The sequence below is a fragment of the Condylura cristata genome, unplaced genomic scaffold (genome assembly GCF_000260355.1).
Source record: "Condylura cristata isolate star-nosed mole 26May11 unplaced genomic scaffold, ConCri1.0 scaffold00014, whole genome shotgun sequence".
Lineage (NCBI taxonomy): Eukaryota > Metazoa > Chordata > Mammalia > Eulipotyphla > Talpidae > Condylura > Condylura cristata.
In genome coordinates, this window is record NW_004567115.1 from 50,104,224 (window position 1) to 50,122,634 (window position 18,411).

The 18,411-nt window shown below is 40.6% G+C and overlaps 1 protein-coding gene across 1 annotated transcript in view; it reads left to right on the forward strand.

Annotated features, from left to right (window-relative positions):
* Nucleotides 1-18,411, forward strand: part of TENM3 (teneurin transmembrane protein 3) — a 554,583-nt gene that overhangs the window by 411,026 nt on the left and 125,146 nt on the right. Inside the window, exon 6 of the mRNA XM_012724797.1 lies at nucleotides 17,725-17,847. Coding sequence (XP_012580251.1) covers nucleotides 17,725-17,847 — 123 coding nt within the window. The remainder of the gene's footprint in view (nucleotides 1-17,724; nucleotides 17,848-18,411) is intronic.

Below are 18,411 nucleotides of genomic sequence, written 5' to 3' on the forward strand. Positions count from 1 at the left end.
GCGGTGTTTTCTCGACTTTGTAAGAGTACGTGTGTATGTAGTATGCAGTGCATCACATTGTTGATCAAAGTAAATTCTTTGAGTGAAATTTGCTTTGCCATAGGGCGGACATGTTTTTAATTTTGCAAACCATGGCCATGTCACCCTGTGGCCAGAACTACAGTGCTACTCATTAACCACATGTTTAACCTTTGCCAATTTCAAACATCTTAATGTTGTTTTCATCTGCTGCTGGAAATGCAAAACATCTTTCATTTATTCACAGACATTTGCATTTCCATGTATTTGTGTAAATAGCCTATTTCCCCCATTTTTCTAATAAGGCTTTTCTCCTTTTATTTTTCAATTGCTTATTGAGGATGTGAATCATTTGGTGTATATTTTTTCTCAGTTAACTCTGTGCACAATTGTTTTTGCCATATGCTGCACAGCATTTTTAAGTGATTATTTTAAAATTCTGTATGGGCTCCGGCAAAAACAGTCGTCAGATTTTTTTCTTCATAATTTTGGATTTTTTTAGTGTCGTGTAACTCAGTATACATTTCTTACTTACAGTAAGTAATTTTTTTTTAATTTCACTTACATTTTTCTTCTGATCCTTTTGTGGTTTTCCATGATCATTTTTAGGTCAGCATTTTTCTGGGCTCTCTGATAGGTGTTGCAGGTAAATGAGCTCTTCATTCTGGAAACTCAGAGCCCAGTGATACAAATTTGAATGCAAACAGTTTTGTTGTTCTTTTAAAGATTTGTTTATTTGTGCATACAGAACTGAGGTACAGGCCAGAGCACAGGGGCAGTGAGAGGATTCACCAGAGACAGAGTGGGGAGCAGAACAAGCAGATCACGAAGTGCACTGCTGAGGGGAGCAGCGGGTGGTCAGGAGAGGTCTGCTGCGCCCTGTGGGTCCCCTCTGGGGCCTGGAATGGAACCAGCGCAGAAGCGGCTGCAGCCAGCTTGCAGTGCTGCATCTCTGCCTGTTGCACCACCAGGGAGGGCCCACAAATGTCGGTTAATAGTACATGTTTCAGAGCAGGTCAGGCATCAGGCAAAAAGAACCTCTCCCTGAAGATCATAGGTAAAGACTCGATCTAGCAGATGATACCTGAAAGATGAGCTGAGTCTTGTAGGTTTGGTGACAAAATGGGTCATGGAGACCACCGTGAAGAGAAACCACCCCTGCAGGCTACGCAGCGGGAGGAGCGGTGGCCCTGCCCTCAGAGGCATGTGCGGGGTCTCTGGTACCCCTCACTGCGTTCACAGGGGTGCGAGCCCCGTGCACCATCTTGCTACCTCTCACGGCCTCCCTGGGAGCTGCCGTCTCCATTTTCGGAATAGGAACATGTAGCTTAGAGAAGCGTGCCACGAGGTCCCACGGCCAGGACAGCGGGGAAGCTGGCCTGAATGCGACCAAGGAGTCCAGGGTGCACACGGCCGCCCAGGAGGATGCAGAAGGACTGGGATTAGGGACAAAATGAAGACCTGAAAGCAGAGCCAGGGGAAAGCATCACATGTATGTGTCAAAAGATTGCTTTCATGGAACTCCAGAACGTGTCATTTGTGGAGAAGTCCAGCCTCGTGCTTTACCGCTCAGATGTGCCAGAGCGTCGCCGGGGACCTTGTTAAAATGCCTGATCTGATTCAGCAGATCTGCGTGAGGACCAGGAGTCTGCGATGCAGGCCAGCTCCCAGGTGCCGCCCCCAGATCCACACTTCGAGTAGCCAGGGGCCGGCAGCACGGTCAGATGCTCCGTTTGCAGATGGAAATGTTCTCTTCCTGGCTGCCCGATTCCATCCCCGTCAGACACAGGTGGCGACTGAGCACTGGAAATGTGGCTGATGAACTTAAGGACTGAAGTTTACTTGTCATTTTTAATTCATTTAAACTCAAACAGCCACACGTGGTGGGGGTGCTGGGAGGCTACCACGTGGACAGGGCAGGTGTAGACAACCTTTAGGAAAGCAGCGGGAGCTCATGGGGGGAGGGGTCCAGGAGGGAGCAGAGCTGGGAAGCGCTGGCTGGTCCGTCACAGAAGACATGGGCTGTCGTTTCTTATCCCAGTTTTAAAAAATCAAAGGTCTGAGCATGTTTGTATCACACATCTTTTCCAGCAAAAGCACCTTGTGATTTTCTTTAGATTCCTAAACTGCCAATTAAAATCTCTCTCCATTGCATTCATCTCTCAGTGGCTATGTCTTTGCCCATTTAGAAATTCTCCTAAACACAGATGTTACAGTTGATGATAATCATTTGGCGATACAGACCTATCAGAAAAATACCTGACCCAGTTTTTCTAGCCTCTCATTTTCTTTGACTTCATTCCCCTTCTGTTAGAGTAGTCAAAAAGTACAAAGATGGGCAAGAAACAGCAGCGTTGACCAACTAAATCGAAAAGTGATAACCAGGGATGTCTGCTGCCTTCACTTCTGTCCTTGGCGTGTGTAGGAGTCGTGACTTCTAGTGGCTGTTGTTTCTGGCAGCAGATAACCTATCATTCTGATGTGTGCAAATGGACAAGTGACCAGCAATCTTATAAAGATCTATCTAAAACACGATTTAAATAAAATAGCAGTAAATTTTTTTTAAAGTTCTTTTCTTTGGGGTAGTTAAAAACGGCAATAAGATCCAGTGGTACTTCAAACAGCACCAATATGGACACTTCACTGCATGAACATTTGCTCTTTCTGCTAGACAGAGTCTGAAAAGCCAGTGAATTTCCCATGCAATAGCATCAAAGATATTTGCACATGTTCGTTTTTTACCACCCTTTATGGAAAATCTAATTATACATAAAAAGAATTGCACTGTAAATGCTATCTATTTGCCATCTCTGTCCTGCCACTAACATCTTTATCATATCTTACATTATCATCTATTCAGTCACTAATGCATCTTACTTTCTTTCCACTGAGACATTTGTTCACCACACTCTATAAGTGGAAAGTTTCTCCCCTTAGCAACTGCATATTTCACACCGCAGCCACCGTCAGGTGTCTACTCACCTGACACCAACATACCTCCTTTGTCCCCACTGGTAATTACGATTTTGTTGTCAGAATCTAAGGGTTTGTTTTTATTTTGACTGCACTTCTTTCCTTTATATTCCACAAGTGAGTGAATCTTAAGGTATTTGTATGTCTCCTTCTGATTTATTGACTTAGCATAATCTCCTCAAAACCTAACTATGTTATTGAAAATGGCAAGGTTTCATCTTTTTTATAGCTGAATAGTATTCCACTGTGCATATACATATATGTCTATATAACTACTTCTGTGTGGGAAGGTGAGGTAGCACATCTTCTTGATCCACTCATTCTTGGTTGGGCTCTTTAGTTTTTTTCTGTTGCTTGGAGTTGTAATCCAATTCTCTTCTTCAGGTAAATAACCAAAAGTGGGTTAGTGGGTTGTATGGTAGATCTGTCTAGTTTTTTCATAGAGGCTGCCCCAGTTATCCTTCCCACCAAGAATGAATGAAGTTTCCTTTTCACATTCTCCCCAACACTTGTTATTTCTTGGTATTTTTTATAATAGTGATTCAAAATGAATGTGAGGTAAAATTTCATTGTAGTTTTGATTTCCATTTTCCTAATACATCTTTTCATGTGTCTGTTGTTTGTATATCTTTGGTGAAATGTTTCTTTGGAGCCTCTGCCCATTTTTCTGTTGGTTGTAGGGTATTTGTTATTGAGAAATATGAACATTTATAATTTGGACATTAACCCTCTGCCTGATACATGATTTGTAATTTTCTTCTCCCATTTGGTAGACTGACTTTTCATTGTACTGATGGTTTCTTTCACTGTGTGGAACCTTGTTGGTTTGCTGTACTTCTACTTGTTGATATTCTCTTTTAATTCTCTTGCTGTTGGAGGAGGATACACAAAGCCATTATGAAAGCCAATTTCAAAGAAGTTATCGCCTGTTTTTCTATGGATTTTATGTTTTCAGAGCTTATATTTAAGCCATTTTGAGTTGATTTTACTATATGGCATAGTAATAGTCTAGTTTCACTCTTTTGCAACTGGCACCATTTATTGAAGAGTTTTATTTTCCCCCTGTATACGCTTGACTCCTTTGCCATTAATTAGTTTTCCATATGAGTGGTTTTATTTCTGGGTTTTCAACTCTGTGTGCCTGTGTTGATTCCCATACCGTCCTGTTTTGGTTACTGTACCTTGGCAGTATAATTTGAAGTCTGGGAGCAAGATATCTTCTCTTCTGTTCTTTTCTCCTCAGGAATGTTTTAGTTGTTTAGAGATTTTTGTGGTTCCAATCCACCAAAAAAAAAAAATTACTATTTTTTGTTCTATTTCTGTGAAGGATTTGTATTATATTTATAATTCATTACATCTATGGAAAGCTAAAGATGACATACATTACTGATACTAGGATTGTTTTCAACTTTTGTCCTTTGACCCATGTTTCTCCCAACCAGTAATTCATTGAACAAGAGTTGCTTTATAGAGTTGTAATGCACACACCATATAGGTCATTCATGTAGAGGTGAGTGTAGTCACAGTTTTGCAACCATCACAGCCATCAATTTTAGAACAATCCCACCCTTCCACCCCCCAAAGAAACCCTTTGCTTTTTAACAGTCGGGGCTTATCTCCCTCCAAACACTCCGTAGTTTATTTTCCACAAAAATCTGAACTCAAGAAACAAGTTTGTTAACTCACTTCCCAATGACATGAAATAACTCAGCATTATTTTTCTTATGAACTCCTGACATATGCTGCTAACCAAAGACCTACTCACATTTGCAATATTCCTTTTCCTTTAAAAAAATACATATGTAGTTATTTATTTCCTTTGAGCAGCTGCTACCAACTGATTCCTAAAATAGATGTTGTCATATGTCTGCTAAAAAGGCTGTTTAACAACATAAGCATTCCCTACACCTAGCAAAATATAACCTGTCAAAGCAAGGTTCATTGCAGTTATGATTCCCTAGCAGTTACCTGTCCTACTTCTGTGTCTATTTGCATTTTATGAACATTTTTACCTCTCTGTGTACCTTGAAATTGATTATAGTACCAGCTATATATATGCAACTCAGGGTCAGAAGGAAGAATACGCCAGCCCTTTATGCTTCATGAAAAATCAACCATTTAAATATATATGGAAAAATAAAATGTGTTGTGACATTCCTTTTTCTTTTTGGACATGTCTTTGTAATAAAAGTGCTGTTTTATTAGGTCATAGAACACAGCCAAGCAATGAATTCCACACCATTTTTCACTATGGCTTCTTCCTCTAACTCCTACTTGCATTTCATTCAAAAAATGCATTTCATCTGAGAGGTATGGGAGCATTTTGATACTAGTGAGTTTTCCTCACGTTACAGAAAAATAGTGCCTATATTTTCAAGGATTGAAAATGGCAAAAATAAAAATTTTACATCACTGTATCAATATTTTATCCTTGGATATATGAAATTAAGACCATATTTTAGGCTGATTCAGTGGTGAATGAAGATTCAGAATGAAGCAGTTTATCTCTAAAAGAGGAAAGTAGTGAGTAGCCTGATGAAGCGGACTCCTGCAGTACTCTGAGTCTGAGAGCTCAGAGAAGGAGAAAATCTATTAAAAGCCCACTCTGAATAGTTTCAGTTTTCCTTATTATGCCTGACTCTTCATACAGTGAGTGAAGCTCCGCTTTCACATAATATACACACCATTCTCTAGCATCCACACAAGTGTTGGCTCTCTGTCCTGTTTACATACTTGTACTCTGTCCTGACTTTCAGTATGAATTGCATGAATTTGTATCCATTACCCATTTTCTGTGTCTCACCGACAAGGCACTAAGAGGTCACTAAAAATTCACTTCTTCTGCAGCCACCGCTGCAAAATCCCCACCAGTGTCTCTGAAACTGAACCTAGCATGGGAAAAGCTGTATGTGTACTGTGTTCATTTTAACATTATACATCGCTGTGGCTTTTTATTCGTACAATCAAAAGACTCAGTTTTCAGCTCCTGCAAATATTTAGTACGATACATTAAAAAAGAAGCCAGCACCAAATTTAAGAGATTATATAAATGTAGGTCATCTGCTTCTCTGCTTCCCCCAAATAAGTTCTCTTACTCTTAGCTTGAGAGGAGGGCAGTGAAAGTGATTCATTGGTGAGAAGCATCATATTTAAACAGACTGTTTTTGCCCTTTGAAGATAGGAAGCTCCCTGACTAGAAAACCTCAAGGACAGCAACCATGGGAAATGTCTTTCAAGTCAGCTAAACTCCAGTTTGTGCCAGAAGTCACCATCACGTCTGTGAAACGCAGTGCTGGGTGCTGTTTTAGGCTATTATTGGTGCAGAAAGCAGCAACCTCTCCCCACTAATGACAAGAGGAAAGCATTCTCCAATATTTACCATTTCAGCGCTGTGCATTGCATAAATATTTAATTGCTGTTGCCTGTGTCGTTGGCTGTTACGCTGGAGGAGCCGAGAGCAGTGTGGGCCGAGAGCATCATCAACAGACAGAGGAGGGAAAGGAAAAGGAACCAGTACATGGCTTTAAAAAATGGCAGATTGCTAGGAATTTTAGGAATGAGTTCAGCATAAAACCTTAAAATTTCATTGAATCTATATTCAAACAAAGGTCTCATCCTAAAATAGAACAGATACATGACATTCCAATGTGTAGAGATTTCCGCTTTATTATCCTTACATGACCTTGCAATGCAGCCGAATACTCACACCACATCCTTCTTCCTTGCAAATAAGAGGGTACGTGTTCTTCGTTAGTGGCTTATTAATGTAATTCCAGAGACGACAATAACCACTCACCCAGCCATGTTTCAGTGAACTTTCATGTATTGAGCAACTGCGAAGGGCCAGACAGAGCCGTGAGCGAGATGGAGTCCTTACCCGCTTAGAGGCAGTGTCTTTAGAGTGCAAACACTGAGAAATGGTGGTCGCTTAGTTATAGCACTTAATTATATTCATCATGCCGATTTAAAATGGAGACATGGAGGAAATAGGAGGGTGCATAAAAGACAGAAATTATTGAATCTGAGCAGAAGGGAAGTTTCCCTGCTAAATCCAGAATAATAACTAGGATGATGCATTTTGACAAATGCTGACATAGGGAGAAATTTTAAGGGTTACCACATTAACCGAAATGTGGTCCCAAAATAATCAATTCACAGGGATATTAAAACCAATACACTGTGATAAAGTAAAGATAAAATCTGAATGTACCTGAAAAATAAAGTTGTGATATTGGTTTGTTAGCATAGCTAGCCTCGCTACACTTTCTTGGTATTAACATCTAGAAATGGGAAAAAATGTTTGGAAAGTTCGGGTAACTAGATTTATCAGAGCCCCCAAGAAAATAAAAATAAATAAAACTGCCCCAAGAATTTTGTACTCAGTTTCTTATCTGCCCTTTCCCTTAATGTTAGATAACACGCCGTGATGTTTCAAGAATTGAATTTATCATGTATACCCAGAAAATAGTCTTAAAACTGCGGAAAGGAGAGGTTCCTCTGGGTGCTTACTCTTGTTAGTGAGTGCTCTGTTAATCTGTGCTGAAGAAGTTTTGAGACCTTAGTGTTTCCTTTGGGTTGTAAATTGTTGGAGATGACCACACCACTTTGCTCTTAACAAACAACCAAAGCATTTCCAATTTCCACTAGCGTTGGGTCTGAAAGTTAACAGAATTTTCTTTGGCGAGTTTCTTTTCTTTTCTTTCAGCACATTTTATTTGAGCTAACACTGGTTTTTGACACCCTGGGTGATTGAGGGTACAGGCCACACACTTGGGTGTGTGTCATGACTCCCCCTCCACAGCCCTCGGGGTCCTCCCCCACCCTTTGTTACTCTCCCCTTCTGAGAGCCTCAGGTGCACCGTCCTATTTCTACGGCTCATTTGGTTGAGATTTATCTGTTCTTTGTTCCCCTGGATTCCACATACGAGTGACATCAGCTGCTATTTGTGTTTCTCCATCTGGCTTATTTTGCTACTTCGTCCCAGCCAGCTCCATCCACATTGTTGCCAGTGACAAGAGTTCATCTTTTTTATAGCTACATAGTATTCCATTGCGTGTCTAGACCTACATTTCCTGGGCTCATTGGAAGCACCTAAGTCATATGGTGAGCCAAGAACAGTGATTATTTTTAGCTAGGCCCACTTCGTAGAGTGCTGACATGTTTGCTGGGGATTAAATATTCAGTGTTTTTCAAGATAAGAACTTTACATCTTGCCTCTGTTTGCCTGTGAGACTGCAATTCTGGACTTGTGTGGGTTCGGGCAGGATTTGAGGACCGTGTCCTAGGGACTTTCTCCAGCAGGGAGCCTGGCGTGGCCCCGGCTGGCGCCACAGTGGGTGATCTTCACTCCTAATTCGCCAGCCACGGTGGAGGCTTCCTGTTTCCTAGACCACTGGTGAGCTTTGCAATTCTGGACTCTGGGACCTGTGTTCTGGAAGGAAATGATACAAGTAATTTCACATCTTGCAGATGTTTTATTTGTTTTTCACAGGCATTTCCTTTTAATTATTTTCAATATCACAGTCAATTTAATTCCACTAAACGTAACCATCATTGAATGTCCCTCCTAAAACACTGAATTCGCAAAAAAGAGTAACGTGTCATCTTTAACCCAAAGATTTCACAATCTTCTGTGGGCAAATATGTCAAATATGTTTTTGCCCTTTGAAGATAAGAATCTCCCTGACTAGAAAAATATTCAAGGACATCTCCCTGTACACTGTGCTTTAGGGGGACGTTTGAAAGCTCTGGTTTGTGTGTCTAGCCCATCACTTCTCTCACCAGCCACGTCACCTTGAGCACTTGCCCGCCTCAAACCTGAGCCTTCTCCTCAGTGTCAACAGGGCTGGTGATAGAACAGATCTTGAGAATATTTATGAAGTAAATCAAGTGCCCAATAAAGTATGTCAGCAGCTACTAGAATAATACTGCGATTATGTTGTTGTGATAGTGGTCAATATTGTTTTTTTATAACAACCAAGTAAAGAAAATATTCTAACCCATCATTTTTTGAGAGAAAGATCTTAGCGTCCAGAAACAGTGCCTTGTCCTGACTTAAAGACAGGAGGTATTGAAACACACCGAGCTCTCATCTTTAGTGCAGTGATTTCCCACTAAGGGCGCATCAGTTCTGGTAAGATCGGAGAATTGACAGGTGGTCCAGGACTGGAGTAGAAAGAAGATGGAAATGACAGTGAGAAATGTATTTTCTTTTGAATTCTTATTCTTTACCTGTGTCTTGAGGAGGGTCTCAGCCCATGTCAGCGTATTGTGACAGCTGTCTTGGAACTCACCCGAATGTTCTCCAGGAGAACAATTCTGCTGGTGGTAATTTCTGCCTGGCCTTCCATAACATTCTTCAGAGTTTATGCCATTTAATCTTGCTATTTGTGACAAATTTGTATGTCTGTAACAGATACTGATTTATTTTTCTTTAAATGCTATAAACTTTTCTTTTAAAATAATGTATTTAAATTGTGTAAGAGTCACTTCAAAGGGAAAAAATTAACTAGATAAGTGAAATAAAAATTAAAAATTAAACTATAAAAATAATTAGCTATAAGATAATAATACCATAGAGGGTTTACAATAATAAAAGTAATAAGTACATTAAAAAAATAATATATAGGAATCACTAAAGGGGACTAAACGTGCTGTAGGTCTTTTCCACTGGGTCTTTTAATCACATTCTGGATCCTTAATCTTTTCATTAACTACATTTGTACTTTCAACACGCTGAGTGCATGGTATAATTAGTGAGCCTACGTGAGATACATAGAATTTGTATGTAAACCCAACCATCTGATTTCAAACATTTCAATAATCACACGCGTTACCATTATTTTCTATTTTTAGAGGAAAGTTATTTTTAGATGCTTTTTCCTTCTTCAAAAAAATTTCTTTATGATCTCAGAAAAGAGACAGGTCCCGAGCAGCAGCACCTATTGAGGCTGGAAAGTGGGCCACTTGCTTCCAGGGGGACAGAGGCCCTGCACCCGCCCAGCAGCAAGTTGGCTTCTGAGTAAAGGCCCCCTAGGGCCCTCAGCACCAACTACCTTTGTGTTTGTTTGGAAATAAAGTTGCCCAAATTCTTCATGAATATTCACGAGTGATAGTTAAGATAAATTCAGAGCTGAAGGAAAACTGAGCTCTAGTGAGGCTAGGTAAAAGGGAAGGCAGCTTGTGAGCCCCTCCGCCGCCCTTGGGCTGGGGTGACCTGTCATCAGTGTGGGTCAGTGCATGGTTCTCACAAATGCCACAACTCAATGAAATGGACCACTCCCCTCCCCAGTGAGTGAGTGACAAAGAACATTTGCAACAATTGCAAGAACGATCTCAAGTGCAGCGTCTTACACAGGTGGACTGTTAGAGTGAGAATGTCTAGAAGCAGCTATTTTTCTGGATTTTGCTGTATCCTAACTCACCTTTGTCTAGAATGCCCCATCCCTGATCCTCACCTTACTGAATAAAATGAGCCAAGCATCTGAAACCCAAAGAATTGTAATTTTCAGTTCTAGTCTGCCTTTCCAAAAGTCAAAGCAGCCACAGGAAAAATGCCCTGATTAAGTAGGTCATTAAGACACACACACATCCGTAACATGAAAGTAGGCTACAGCTATTATGGGGGAGGGGAATCCAGATGAAAATCAGCCAAACAAGCCCTTGCACAAGGAGGAGAGCCACCGGGTTCGACGGCCAGGCTGCTAATAGCTGTCACCGATGGCGCCTGTGCTCCATGCATTTCACGTTTCCAGCAAACTCAGTGTTTTGGCAAGCAGGGAATCATCTATGAATCATGTGGATGATTTCATCCAACATGTTGAATGTTTGCGAAGTTGGCCCCCTCGGCCAGTTATTCAAAGAGGCTCTGGCTGATCTATGACAGCGGGTCATGAAGATGGCGAACGCTGTGGTCTTCCTGTTGAGTTGGCGAGTGAATGAATATTTCTTTCACTTAGTGAAGAGAACCCGGAAGCAAGAGAAAGGAAAGGAACCAGTAGGAAAGAGTTCTGGTATAAAACTCCCGACTTCATTCCCTTAGTGACACAAACACATTGATTTGCATCTCAGCCTCTGGCAGCTGGAATTAGGATTTTCCAAGCAGCATTCCTCAATGTGCTACACCCCACCTTTAGAGTTAACAAAGACACAAGTTCGAGGAAATTCAAAAATAGACGTTTTAATGCTCTTATATAGGAGCCTGAGTCAAATTTGGGGGCAGAAACAGACCTGCATGGCTAAGTCACTGTTCAGTCTCATCAAGACATTGGGCTAACTCGTGGGATTCTCCTTTCCACTGAGCTCATAGTGTCAAGGAAGGATATGAAAGGAGGGGGCAGGCAGGAGTATACCACGTCAGCAGCCTGTTCTCTCGTTTTTCCCTCCCGCCAGAAACCTGTTAGTTCATAAAGCCTACAATTTCAGCATATTATTGCAAAATTTTCAGAGGAACATGTGGCAATTGCCTTTGGGATAATTCTCCTTATAAATGATAACAAGAGGACGTGTCATTATGAAATCTTTCAAAAGAAATACTGATTTTCAAGAAGCACCTTTTTGAGCCAGCCAGGTATAAACTGTTGAAATGAGATCAGCCTTGAAAGTTATTAACAAATAATAATGGATTAGAGTGCCAAAATATTGCCTACCATGTTCCGTCAACATCTATATGAACACAGCAGGAAATCCACAACAAAAGCTAATTTATGGAAAACTATGTATTTCTAATGACAGTTTAGACCAGTAGGGGTCCAGGTTACAAACTGAGGTCTTACCATGAGATGCTTTCATTCCACATCGAAACCTTGGTTGCATTCTGGAAGCATGTATCAAATCAAATCATCACCTGATATTTAAGAGTATTTTTCTTATTTTTTCTGTAAAATCTAATCACTTGGCATGCACATCATGTATATTATATATTCGTGAAATTGAAGCTTGCAATAAAGAAATTTTGCTTTCAGAACTCCAGATGCCTGACAGTTGAAAAACAGCAGCTTGACCCCATGCAGTTTTGTTTTATTTTAAAATTTAAATAAAGAAATAACTGTGTTGGTACCTGAATAGGTTGGTATCTTATTAACGCCCGATGTTTTTTCTTGTGCTCAATACTTTAAGAAGTTTCTCTATCTTCAAATAAATTAACATCGTAGAACTTAAGTTCAGAAGAGACCTTAGAGGTCATCTAGGGAAAACTCCAGATTTTTATGGAAATGTCAGCTGAATGTGCAAAATTCCACAACTAATTCGAGCCAGAATTGAAACTGGGATTCAGGTCTCTTTGATATGAACAACAGTCGCCATGAGGCTCCACAGCCTACGTCGAATACTGTGCACTTAACCTTAACAGACCAGATTATGGTTTTCTTTTCCTGCCACTTCTGATAACATGTTCTTAGTGAATTTTCTCAGAAAGCCACTTCTAGGGGTTTGGGGGGAAGAGGGGGCACCGAACCACGATGGGTGTGAACTCCAAGAAAGGGAAACTTCAGACTGTCACCGGCTTACATGAACACTCAAGGTTTGGACGAATGGACAAAACTGAATTACAGACATTTGGGGGGACAATTTTTTTAAAGTTCGTTTCACTTACCAGGATCTGATGTTCATATTTTCTCTTCTTTGTGAGAATGTTTGCTTCATCTTGTAATATTAAGCAGCATTTGGCCAATAATTGCAGGCCTGTTAAGAACTGTTACTCTGAGTTGCCAAGAACTCGGAGCACACTCCTCAGACTTCTGGGGGGAGGGGACGGCCGCTACACTGGGGCTTTGGGTAGCGAGGGTGCTTGTTCTGCGTTCACTTCACGGCCTCCCCTGTAATTTCCTCCAGGGTTCTGGCAGTCTGCTGGACCATGGAAACAGCTGTCACCACCTCCTTCCCATCCTTAGTTGGCAGCATCAGAGGACCTGGGCATGCCAGGAGAAATAATAGTAGCTGAGATAACAACTTCGGTGGCATGGTCCCCAGGGACAAGATGAGAACTGGGCACCGTTTCTCTCAACATGGAACTAAAAATGGCACTGAATTTGCTACATGGCAGTATATAATTTTCTTTAATTGTACATTTTGGTTTCAAGTGTACCACATGCTGACTTTTAGTATCAAACCAACATAGATTGGTTAAAAACAATGGCATGCTCTTTTTTTCCGATGAGAAGGAGGTAAAATAACCGTAACACCACGGATTCCTTTCATCTCCGTCCACCTTGAAGAATAAAGAGATGTCGGAACGTATGCTGTGATTTCTCTCACTTGAATGATCTTTGAGCCTGAAAGAAAATCTCTTCATAGAGTTTCACAGATAGAACCTTCCTGGCATATTGGCTCAAAATCATTTCAATTGATGAGGAAATGACTTCAATTACTGGAAAAGTCTAGAGAAAATAAAAACTAAGAGGTGAGAGAAGGAATGCTTCTCATTGTGTAAGAAATATTTGGTGGATGATAAAGGTGATCACGTACCTTGGTAGAGGGAGAAGCCAGGATGTTTTTATTCTGGTTAGCAAGCCCTCCGGAAGCCCCTGTGGGCTGTCCAGTCACTACTCGCCCCTTCCTCACTAGAGGCACCACTCTGGTGACTTTTGTGTTTACCAGTTGACTTTATGCGTTTTAAACTTTATGCACTTGGCCGTACACCACAGTCACATGTTTGGTCTATGGGTCCCCTTGCTCAGTGGCACTTCGGTACAGTGTTGCTGTATCATTGCTTCTGGCACTGGCATCTTCTTGTGCACCGCTGTATAGAATCCCACTGTGTGCCTATATGATAATTTTTTTCCTGTAACTTTTTTTATTGAGGTAACTTTGGTTCATAACACTGCATGGTTCAGTTCAGTGTCACCACACTACTCCTGCCCAAGTAACCAGTGTCCCCCCCAAATACCAGAGTAACCCCTCCGCTCTTTGTTCCCTGCCTCCCACTTTCCACTCTAGTAACCTCGTTCTACAGTCATATATTTAGATTTTTTTAAGATTTATTTATTTGTGCATACAAAATGTAACCATTTGTAGCTGTTAAACATCTTGTATTTAGAAGTCAATTTTTTTAGAAGCCAATTTTAATGCTGAACAACTTCTGATTCTATTTGCTGTCCCCAAATTAGATAAATTAACATCTTGTGTTAAATTCTTTTCCATTTCTTTCATGTGCATGCTTAGTTTTAATTCAGAGCAATTCAGAGAAGAAGGAAAACAGCACAATGTATGAAAAGGAATCCTGAAATAGGGTGAGAAGATCTGGTGTCTTGACATCTTATAACTAACTTGTCAGGACTTGTAAGTCATTTGCCCTCTCTCTGCCTGTGTCTTCTACCACATGCTACATACTAGAAAATAATAGACTCTGAGATATTTTAAAATGTGAAAAACACAATGAACAGACATACTGATACTGCTTTCTGCCTTAATATTTTGGATATGAAATCAGCCCAAACCCCCCATTCATTAAAATCCCCCTAGAAATACAAAGAAATAATAATACAAAACTATGAAACAGGATATCAGGAGCAAAATTTTTTAAAGATTACGTTTCCATGAATACTATTTCTTTCATTTGAAAACATGCAGAAACAGTGTGTACTGATGGAATTTTTTAATTGTGGCTTTTTATACTCTTGGAATTAAGCAGAATAGTTTGTCACTTTACTGTTATATGACTGTGAACATTTCTTTTAGGACTATAGAGTAGGAAAGTACTTGAATGGCAGGACAGTGCCTGTAATGCTGAAATGTTACTATTGCTGTCCACTCTCCACCCCCAAATACTGTCTTGCCATCTGTTTCTGAGATCTACCAGAAAAGCATTATCTGTAACCTGTGGTCCTTTCCGAAGTTACATTTCGCTCCCTTCTGTATAGAATGTTGTACTCCATTGCCCTCTGGTAGAATAGAGAGGCGTGGAACCGAAAGCCTGTTGTTATCAGGTCCAGGTTTAAGGTCAAGGTCTACCACTTACTGGCTTGGAACTTAAACCCTCAACAGAGCGTCAGTTTTCTCTGTGTTAAAGTAAAAATAGAACAGTAACTATTGCTGGAGTCTTCATGAGATTAAATGACCTAATACCATAAGTGTTAAGTGCCTGTTTTAATTTTTTAAATCATACCTTGTGACAGTGTTCTCTCCCCAACATGAGGAACAACGCCTGTGGCTGAGAGACTGTGTGGTGGTCAGCCTGCTCCACAGGTTACCTAAGCACTGCACCTGAGCACTGACACACACAGAAAACTCCAGAGCTCCCAGGCCCTGTTCCCCTCCTACCAGACCCATGTGGACCAAAGCTCCCTTGTGTTCATGAACGGTGGCCGCAAAGGTTTTCCCTTCTTGGATTTCAGTCTGCTTCCCATCTCAGGCATAGAAGAACTGGGCTCCCTTCCTTATTGACACGTACATTTGAGTTCACTAATTCTCCCTTTCTTTGTCTGCCACGTCATTCTGTATAGTTTTATGACCCAGCCCTCAGTAAGGTCTGCAGTGTTCTTGATTCTATTAATTTGCTGTCCCCTCTCCTGATTAACTTTAAAGGCAGTCTCACACATACCCTATATTTGTATAAAAATCTCAAATTATGCAAAAAGAGCATCAAGTGCTTCACTAAATACCAAATACTGACATTTTCCATGTACGCATTATCCTAGGACCAAGCAAACTTGGTCTTCAAGGCAGCGTTAATCAAGATCAGTTATCATATAGGGTTCTCATTACACAACATCTTCTGTAGAAATAGCATCCCTTTTTATTGAGATTTTCTATAATTAAAAAAAAAATCTGTTGCCCAACTGGAAAAATATAAATTAGTGCTCCAAATATAAACATCAAGTTGTAACATTTGACATCTGTGCCCCATCCCGGATTAGCCTACTCTTCAAAGTTATTAAATCCAGTAATATGTGAAAGCTATCCTTCAATAAGGCTTTTATGTTACATAAAAGCTCACAACGAGAAGTGATTTCGTGTCCAGCAACTTCGGCCCCATTGGTATATTCATCATAACTATGCCCAAGTATGTCTGTCTGTTTCCTATATGCGGAACTAGCTTCTGTTATTTTATTCAAAACTTGCTGCAGTAGCTGAAACTTTGGGGGGGTGGGGAGGGAAATGTATGAAGTGATAAATGTTTAGAAAGTTCCTGACATTTTGTATTCAGACACTACATAATTTAATGACATTTGAAGTTATACCTCTTTTGCAAGTTGACAATTTATAAATTCACAAATTCTATAACCTATATCCTAATCTGTGAAAAATAAGCGTTTAAAGGGAATGGCAGGCAGCCTGTCATTTAAGCAGGGAGTGAGTATATACGTTTGTTACAAACACAGAGTAGACGTACTGGGTTTGTAACTGCGCTTGGTCTGTTCTTTTCTACAGCAAGACCTTATAGCCTATATTGTTCATGAAAGAATTCTGTCATTGGAGGACAGAATCAAGATATGAAATAACCTACAGGTATAAATGCCTATAGCAAAAAGAAGCACATAGACTGTCCCAAAGTTTAGGCATCTTTTAAAAAATTCGATCAATGATATATAGGGCCGGAGAGTTTTTATTCAGCTGCTTTGCATATAGCATGTCACTAAGGCAGGTGTTAGTTAATTGTTAATCATGTAACAGACCACTCTATTTAGGTATTTGTTTTATATTTATTCACTTTTTGTTACAATCACTACACTCGTACCTATAACAGTTTATCTTGGATTTTCAAACCTCAGGAAATTGAATTCACTTATCTGATAGGTACTTACTGAGACGGATCAGGCGTCATTGAGCTCCATATAAGGTAAATGGACACGCTTAAAAGTGTACTGAAACAGCTTCAGGAGGAACACTTAACCCAGCCAGGAAAGGCTGCGCCAGCAAGCAGGGGGTTTTACAGCAGGCAGAGACCATTGCATACTCAGGGACTACTGAAAAACATCCTGATCTGCTCAGATGATTCTAGAAAGTTCTGTCATCTGCAGGGCAGAATCAAGACGTGAATACCTATAGGCCACCAACTGCCCTGCTATTGACATACTGTCTAGGAAATGCAGGTCAATTAGTAAGGTAGGTTTAATCTGCCTCATTTTTTCAGGTAAACCTTATGTTGGACAAAATTACGTCGCCTATCCAAGTCATAGAATTAAAAAATCTAGCCACATACATGTACACAGTGAAATATTACTCAGCAATCAAAAAAAATAAACTCATGCCTTTTGCAGCAGCTGGATCATGCTTAGTGAACTGAGCCAGAAAGAAAAAGAAAAAAAAATACTGGATGGTTTCACTCGTAGCAGTAAAAAAATCAGCCACAGCCCAAAACAGTGATCACTGCACCATGCCTGGTGTCTCTTCTCCAGGCTACGTAGAGGTTGCAACAGTGCTGTCCGTGCGGGAGGCAGCCTGTGGTTCTGTAAATCTGGCGAGTGCTGCCGGACATTCTGCCGCGTGGTCAAGTGATGGTAAAGAGTGGAACTGGACGAAGCCGAGCAAATAATGATTCATTCCTGAGTGTCCTGGGACCAATTTACTGAGGAGTATCAAGTCATTATTAAAATGCGCCAGGTTGCGCTGCACTGTTACAAATTGCACTGAAGGGACTGTGTGTTTGATACTTTTGATTCTGCAGTTTTCCTGGATATTTCCAAACATGGCAAATGTAACTCTACCTGCGACTCTCATTATAAACACGCGTACCATTTGCCACCACAGCTCAAAGCAGAGGCTTTGAAACAACTTCTGTGCTTTATTCCCAGCAATGCATCTGTTTGGCCTCAACTGGCAGTTACAGCAGAGTGAAAATGATACATTTGAGAACGGAAAAGTGAATTCTGACACCATGCCGACGAACACCGTGTCATTACCTTCTGGCGACAACGGTAAGGGGATCGCATGTCCCGTTCTCTTCTTGTTCTCCCTCTTTTCCAGATTCGTTGTGCCCTCCCATGCAGCTGTAGACAGCACAGGGGAAGGGCTGAAAATTAGAAAGAGCATCTTTTAAGGAGTGTTTTTTATTGTTGCATTGAAAATTTGACACTTCAGATTTTTTTTTAATAGAAATAATGCAATTTCTGCCTTCTCGTTTGAAGGCGAGGCTTTTCGTCTTGCCTCCTGTCAGCATGTATTTCGTTTTATTTTTAGATTCTAATGCAGTGTATCACCTTTTATATCACCTGGGGTATTTTAAGCTTTGCTTCTCTCAACGAGTATGTAGAGTTGGAATACTCTATTAAATTTGTTATGAAAGCCTTTAAATACCAAATGTATCACAGGATTATAATTGATTGACCTTCTCTCTGTTTGCCCTTTCTAAACCTCTAGAAGTTTGCACTGTGAACTACCAGACTTCCAAATCAATTGGCTCTGAATTTAAAATGGGATATAAGAGTTTGGAGTATGCGGTACTTTGTTTTTCCAGTGTCTGATGCCCAGAAACATGTACA